The 7,677-nt window shown below is 47.0% G+C and overlaps 1 protein-coding gene across 1 annotated transcript in view; it reads left to right on the top strand.

The window, feature by feature from the left end:
• Positions 1–265: 265 nt before the first annotated feature.
• Positions 266–7,677, top strand: part of LOC115117071 (lysyl oxidase homolog 4-like) — a 59,502-nt gene continuing 52,090 nt past the window's right edge. Inside the window, exons 1-4 of the mRNA XM_065023056.1 lie at positions 266–465; positions 1,862–2,206; positions 4,367–4,674; positions 4,985–5,199. Coding sequence (XP_064879128.1) covers positions 1,882–2,206; positions 4,367–4,674; positions 4,985–5,199 — 848 coding nt within the window. The 5' untranslated portion in view covers positions 266–465; positions 1,862–1,881. The remainder of the gene's footprint in view (positions 466–1,861; positions 2,207–4,366; positions 4,675–4,984; positions 5,200–7,677) is intronic.

Genomic DNA, 7,677 nt, shown 5'->3' with positions numbered 1-7,677 from the left:
TGTGACTACATTTTATCTCTATTGGTACAAGAGATGTGTGGGAGTATGTACAACAGTGAAATTATACACAGACAGTATCTGAAAACAGATCATTATTTCCCAACAGCACCATTTAAAATGCACACACACCCCAAACTATGTTTATAGTTAAATCAAAATGCAATTAAACAATTGTGTGTGTGTGTGTCAGCATTTCTGAGTGAGCAGGAAAATTCTTAAAAAGAGAGAGAGAAGAAATGTGGGAGGGAATGAGGGAGGCAGGAGAAGAAAGAGAAAGATTGACCAGAGACCTCATCTAGCAGGCACACTTCCTTACTCAGTCACTCTCTCCTCTCCCGGTCTGGGACGTGTAGGACAGCTGTGTCTGTAGCTTTCTATCAGGTGAGTCCATCCTCCTTACTCAGTCACTCTCTCCTCTCCCGGTCTGGGACGTGTAGGACAGCTGTGTCTGTAGCTTTCTATCAGGTGAGTCCCTCCTCCTTACTCAGTCACTCTCTCCTCTCCCGGTCTGGGACGTGTAGGACATGTGTTTCTCTAGCTTTCTATCAGGTGTATTTTATTTCACCTTTATTTAACTAGTAGGCAAGTCAGTTAAGAACAAATTCTTATTTTCAATGACGACCTAGGAACAGTGGGTTAACTGCCTTGTTCAGGGGCAGAACGACAGACTTGTACCTTCTCCTGCTCTTTTATTCTCATTTTATTCCCTTTTTATTGACCTTGCAGTGCTTTTGATGTATAATTCAAATACACATTTTCAGAGAAATATATTAGTCTAGGTCATTTATGTTAAGTTGACATGTTGGCTTTTATCTGGTTGTGTCTTCTCATACAGGGATGATCAGGTAGTTAAACGTGAGTGGTTGCTTCTTTCTGGATTAGTTGATTAAAGAATAAACATGATTTGATGAACATCAACCTCATCCATTTTTTAAGATTACGTTTCATTCAAATGCGGAATTTTGTTCCAAATGTAATTATCATCCTTTATGATAATAGCTCTATTCTGTATTCTGATATGTAATTACACAAAGAAAGTTATGGCTTCTGTGCAACTCAATGTGATCTAGTGTATTCTCATGTGTTTCTGAGGATACAGTGAATGTCTCAAACATTTGTGGAGTTATTTAGTCGATTTATAGTATTATGCAATGCTGTCCGTCCATCTGCCTGCATGCCTGTCTTTCTGCCCACCTGTCTGCCTGCCTGCCTGTCTGTCTGTCTGTCTGCCTGCCTGTCTCGCTGTGTCTGTGAAGGGGTGAAATACGTTTCAATAGCTCCAGGGTGATACTTGTACATATCTGGGGCTGAAAGAACTTAAGAACTGAAATATTTCTAGACTAATTATATGTCTATGTGAAATGCAACCATGGTTCTGTGGTTGAACTTCAGATTTTAATGTCTGGAACGACAAAGAGTTTCATCATATCCTGCTCATATCAGACTGGTTTCTATCAGGTCCTCTTCATTGTATCTGTAAACTTTGGATTAAGCTTATTTTTATGTTGTTCAAATGTATTTTGAGAGCGAGAGAGACTAACCTGTCCACTTACCTGTAGCCTACCTGTCTTCCAGCTCTGAATAGGACAGAATAGGCCAACTCTGTCCAGATGATGTCAGTATTGGCCTGTTTGAAGATAGCCATCTCTTCTCTTACTCCCTTACAATTCCACTGCTGGTTATGAGCCAAAAGAATGCCTCTTCTTTTAGGGTAGCAAAATATTGAATTGGGATGAATCATCTCTCAATAAAATACTATTGATCACACTATCAAATCTACTCAATTAATAAACAACTGATTACCTTCAGTCAATTATGTTGATGACTCTACTAACCCAATCCCTCTCTCTCTATCTCCTAGACGACACTCCATACACAGACATGATGCATCGCATCTTCCTCATCTGCTTGAGTTCTCTGCTCCTCCTCCTCTTCCTCTCCTCCTCCGCGCTTTCGGAACCCCGCCGATGGTCGTCATCCTCACCACGCAGCAGGACCGCGCGCGCTCCGGTTTCCAAGGTGCGCCTGGCGGGAAACTTCGCCCGGGGACTGAACGAGGGTCGCGTGGAAGTGCTTCACAACAGCACGTGGGGGACGGTGTGTGACGACGAAGTGGATATCAAACTAGCCAAAGTCGTCTGCCGCGAGCTGGGCTTTCAGACCGGCATCACGTGGGCGCACAGTGCCAAATATGGAGAGGGTGATGGTAAGCGTTCCAGAGCAGTTTCTGCATTTTCGCAATGATCAAAACGCATCTTTATTTCTGTAATGTAATACAGATAATATACTCTTTAAAATCGAAAGGTACATTAAAAGAAGACAGTCAGCTTCCATTATTTTTATATGGCTGTCACATGTTAAAGGGATAGTTCACCAAAATTACACAAATTACAAAATTACCCTGTAAGCAGTCTATGAACAACATATGACAGGAATACATGCTTTAATTTCCCTGTCACTGTTTCCATGTGCTAACGTTTTAGCATTTGTTGCACTAATCCCATTCAAGTCATTGGACCGATATTAGCATTTTTCACGCATCATGTCCGAATCATCTGCAAGTATCAAACATTTATTGTGAAGCTTAACAAAGTCAGTTATAGATAATATGAACATGATGTGCAGAAAAAGCTCATATCGATCTGTGGGATTTGTGACACAAATTCTAAAATGTTAGCATGTGGAAACAGAACCAGGGAAACTAAACCAAAGCATGGATTGCTGTCATTCCTCATCCATAGACTGCTTACACGGTAAGGAAGCCAATATATAATTGAGTAATTTGGGTGAACTTTAATCCATAGGCCTATCTTTCCAATTCTGTGAAGAGGGCGCCTGCATTCTAACTAAAATTCAGTTCCTAAACCTTTCAGTTTCTAAAGCACTTGACTTTTACTGGCAGGCATGATTAGTGAATAGATATTTCACAACAGCAGTAGCCTATCCGAGGATAGGATGGCAGTGCTAGACAGCTAGCCTAGCTACTGCCTTGTCGGTTCACTCACCCTTCCCTTTAATTGTAATTTAAAGTTGGAAATAAAGCATGTCTATAAAACAAGGCAAGTGTAGCACATCGCTGGCAGGGCAAGGCTGTCATTACTCTAAAACAAATGTTCCTCTCAGGCCGTATATTGCCACGCCAGCCTGCCAGGCAGCGACTGTAATGAGGAGTGCAGTGAAGTCCCATAAGTTTTCTTTGTGTCTTTATGATGGTGGCAGGCTCAGCTCATTCACTGCAGGGTTATTTTGGTGATGTAATTGGTGATGTAAACTTGGGTGTTGGAGGCCTACAGAAGCTGGGGAGACAGGCTCCCAGTCCCACAGTTGGGTGTTGGAGGCCTACAGAAGCTGGGGAGACAGGCTCCCAGTCCCACAGTTGGGTGTTGGAGGCCTACAGAAGCTGGGGAGACAGGCTCCCAGTCCCACAGTTGGGTGTTGGAGGCCTACAGAAGCTGGGGAGACAGGCTCCCTAGTCCCACAGTTGGGTGTTGGAGGCTTACAGAAGCTGGGGAGACAGGCTCCCAGTCCCACAGTTGGGTGTTGGAGGCCTACAGAAGCTGGGGAGACAGGCTCCCAGTCCCACAGTTGGGTGTTGGAGGCCTACAGAAGCTGGGGAGACAGGCTCCCAGTCCCACAGTTGGGTGTTGGAGGCCTACAGAAGCTGGGGAGACAGGCTCCCAGTCCCACAGTTGGGTGTTGGAGGCCTACAGAAGCTGGGGAGACAGGCTCCCAGTCCCACAGTTGGGTGTTGGAGGCCTACAGAAGCTGGGGAGACAGGCTCCCAGTCCCACAGTTGGGTGTTGGAGGCCTACAGAAGCTGGGGAGACAGGCTCCCTAGTCCCACAGTTGGGTGTTGGAGGCTTACAGAAGCTGGGGAGACAGGCTCCCAGTCCCACAGTTGGGTGTTGGAGGCCTACAGAAGCTGGGAGACAGGCTCCCAGTCCCACAGTTGGGTGTTGGAGGCCTACAGAAGCTGGGAGAGACAGGCTCCCAGTCCCACAGTTGGGTGTTGGAGGCCTACAGAAGCTGGGGAGACAGGCTCCCAGTCCCACAGTTGGGTGTTGGAGGCCTACAGAAGCTGGGGAGACAGGCTCCCAGTCCCACAGTTGGGTGTTGGAGGCCTACAGAAGCTGGGGAGACAGGCTCCCAGTCTGTATATGGCTATTACTGTATATGGCATATTTACGGCACATTTTTATTAAATGTGGCTATCAATTATTATATCAGTGAACGAATGAAGGAATTAATAAAGGGATGGATGATTCAATCAGTCAATCAATCAGTAGATACTTGAATCCGTCCAATCATACATCAATGACAAGTTGATGTCCATATCCGATAATAACCCTGTTTCCCCCGTCCCCAGGTCCTATCTGGATGGACAACGTGCGTTGTGACGGCACAGAGAAGACTGTGAAAGACTGTAAACATAACGGCTGGGGTGTCAATGATTGCAAGCACTCTGAGGACCTTGGCGTGGTCTGCAGTCCGGAGCGACGACTGGACCAGGTCACGGGGTCACGTAATGGTCAGTCAGTGGCCCTGCGTCCGGATGTCAGCGTCTCGCCCCAGTGGCAAAGCATCCTGGCCAGCCGCAGTAACCCCCGACAGGCCCATCATGGGAACGGACACCCTGCAGAGAGGCCCAGCCAGAGACAGCACCACTACAACCCGGTAGGTAGCATTGCACCTTATACTCTCTATCCCTGCTACCGCTAGTAGTGAAGTAGATGTAACCTGAGACAACATCTATACAACCTGGTAAACAGCTACAGTGGGCACCACCAACTCTATAACTCTGGTACTTGCTAATGTCTGGTATTTGCTGATCAACCACCGATACTGCCAATGCCAATCAATTAACCAATCAATCTATATATTTACTGTCCCAGTTGGAAATTATTCACTTAAGTCATTTGAATTTGAAAGTGTACTTGATCAAACTTTGTTACAGCAAAGTTTTAAGAAATCCCCTCCCCCTCAGTATTCCAGCAAGGTGCGTATCCAGGAGGTGCGTCTGCGGCCCATCCTGATGCACACTAAGAAGCGGGCCCTGATCACTGAGGGCGTGGTGGAAGTGAAGCATGCTGGGAGATGGAGGCAGGTGTGTGACCTGGGCTGGAACCTCAACAGCAGCAGAGTGGTGTGTGGAATGCTGGGGTTCCCTGAGGCAGAACTACACAACGAAAGAACATACAAGTAAATAACCCACTCCATTCAGCCCTGCAGATTCAGAGATTCAGAGTGTTTATTAGTCACATGTTCAGGGTTACAGGAGGGATTGCAGGGTACAGTGAGCTACAACATCTAGGATTAAGGGAAATGTATGTATATATATATATGTATTTTTTTAAACCTTTATTTAAACTAGATAAGTCCGTTAAGAACACATTCTTAATTACAATAACAGCATAGGAACAGTGGGTTAACTGCCTGTTCAGGGGCAAAACGACAGATTTTTACCTTGTCAGCTCGGGGATTCGATCTAGCAACCTTTCAGTTACTGGCCCAACTCTCTAACCAGTAGGCTCCCTGCTCTAACCACTAGGCTCCCTGCTCTAACCACTAGGCTCCCTGCTCTAACCACTAGGCTCCCTGCTCTAACCACTAGGCTACCTGCTCTAACCACTAGGCTCCCTGCTCTAACCACTAGGCTCCCTGCTCTAACCACTAGGCTACCTGCTCTAACCACTAGGCTCCCTGCTCTAACCACTAGGCTCCCTGCTCTAACCACTAGGCTACCTGCTCCACTAACCACTAGGCTCCTGCTCTAACCACTAGGCTCCCACTGGCTCCTGCTCTAACAACTAGGCTCCCCGCTCTAACCACTAGGCTCCCTGCTCTAACCACTAGGCTCCCTGCTCTAACCACTAAGCCCCTGCTCTAACCACTAGGCTCCCTTTTCTAACCACTAGGCTCCCTACTCTAACCACTAGGCTCGCTGCTCTAACCACTAGGTTCCCTGTTCTAACCACTAGGCTCCCTACTCTAACCACTAGGCTCCCTGCTCTAACCACTAGGCTCCCTGCTCTAACCACTAGGCTCCCCGCTCTAACCACTAGGCTCCCTGCTCTAACCACTAGGCTCCCTGCTCTAACCACTAGGCTCCCTGTTCTAACCACTAGGCTCCCTGTTCTAACCACTAGGCTCCCTGCTCTAACCAGTAGGCTCCCTGCTCTAACCACTAGGCTCCCTGTTCTAACCACTAGGCTCCTGACTCACTTGACACACTAACACACTGGCTCACTGACACACTGACACATTGACACTGACTCACTGACACACTGACTCACTGCTCTAACCAGTAGGCTCCCTGCTCTAACCACTAGGCTACCTGTTCTAACCACTAGGCTCCCTGCCACCCCCAAATAATGGAAATGGTAATAAACCCCCCCCCCCAATATAAATATAAATAGCACTATATACATCATAACAACTGTAGCAGTGATGAATAAATAAATGTCCATTGGGGTGGAAGCAGAGTAAAGACTGTTGAGGGAGTGGGGAGAATGACCATAGCAAATAGTTGGAAGGTGTAGGGGGTGGTTTTCGGACAGGGCTGAGGTTTTGTCCGGATGTACATGTCCTCATGTTTATGGTATTCATATTAGGAAGTCTCTCAGTTCTCAGACAAAACGTCCTCAGTTGTCAGACTCACTTACTTACTCACTGACACACTGACACACTGACTCACTGACACACTAACACACTGACTCACTGACACACTGACACATTGACACACTGACTCACTGACACACTGACTCACTGACACACTAACACACTGACACACTAACACACTGACTCACTAACCCACTCACTCACTGACACACTAACCCACTGACTCACTGACACACTGACACGCTCACTCACGGACACACTGACTCCCTGACACACTGACACACTCACTCACGGACACACTGACTCACTGACTCACTGACACACTCACTCACTCACTCACTCACTCACTCACTCACTCACTCACTCACTCACTCACTCACTCACTCACTCACTCACTCACTCAATAACACACTGACTCACTGACACACTGACACACTAACACACTGACACACTGACTCACTAACCCACTCACTCACTGACACACTAACACACTGACTCACTGACACACTGACACACTCACTCACGGACACACTGACTCCCTGACACACTGACACACTGACTCCCTGACACACTGACTCACTAACCCACTCACTCACTGACACACTAACACACTGACTCACTGACACACTGACACACTCACTCACGGACACACTGACTCACTGACACACTGACACACTCACTCACGGACACACTGACTCCCTGACACACTGACACACTGACTCCCTGACACACTGACTCACTGACTCACTGACACACTGACTCACTGACACACTGACTCACTGACACACTGACACACTGACTCACTGATACACTGACACACTGACACACTGACTCACTCACTGACTCACTCACTGACTCACTCACTCACTGACCTAACTGTACTTCCTCTGACCCTGTGGAAATCAGTGGTATTAGGACGGTTTAGCTTAGAACCGAGGGAGAACCAAGCATTAGCACGACTATTCCTGTCCCATCATGAATGAAAGTCCTCTGTCCAGACTGTCATGGACATCCTACTGTAATTACTTCCTAATGGTTTTGTCCTGTGTGACTCAAAGT

This window comes from Oncorhynchus nerka, linkage group LG10, assembly GCF_034236695.1.
Source record: "Oncorhynchus nerka isolate Pitt River linkage group LG10, Oner_Uvic_2.0, whole genome shotgun sequence".
NCBI classification, from domain to species: domain Eukaryota; kingdom Metazoa; phylum Chordata; class Actinopteri; order Salmoniformes; family Salmonidae; genus Oncorhynchus; species Oncorhynchus nerka.
Note: the sequence above shows the minus strand (reverse complement) of the source record. Positions and strands in the feature narration are given on the sequence as shown.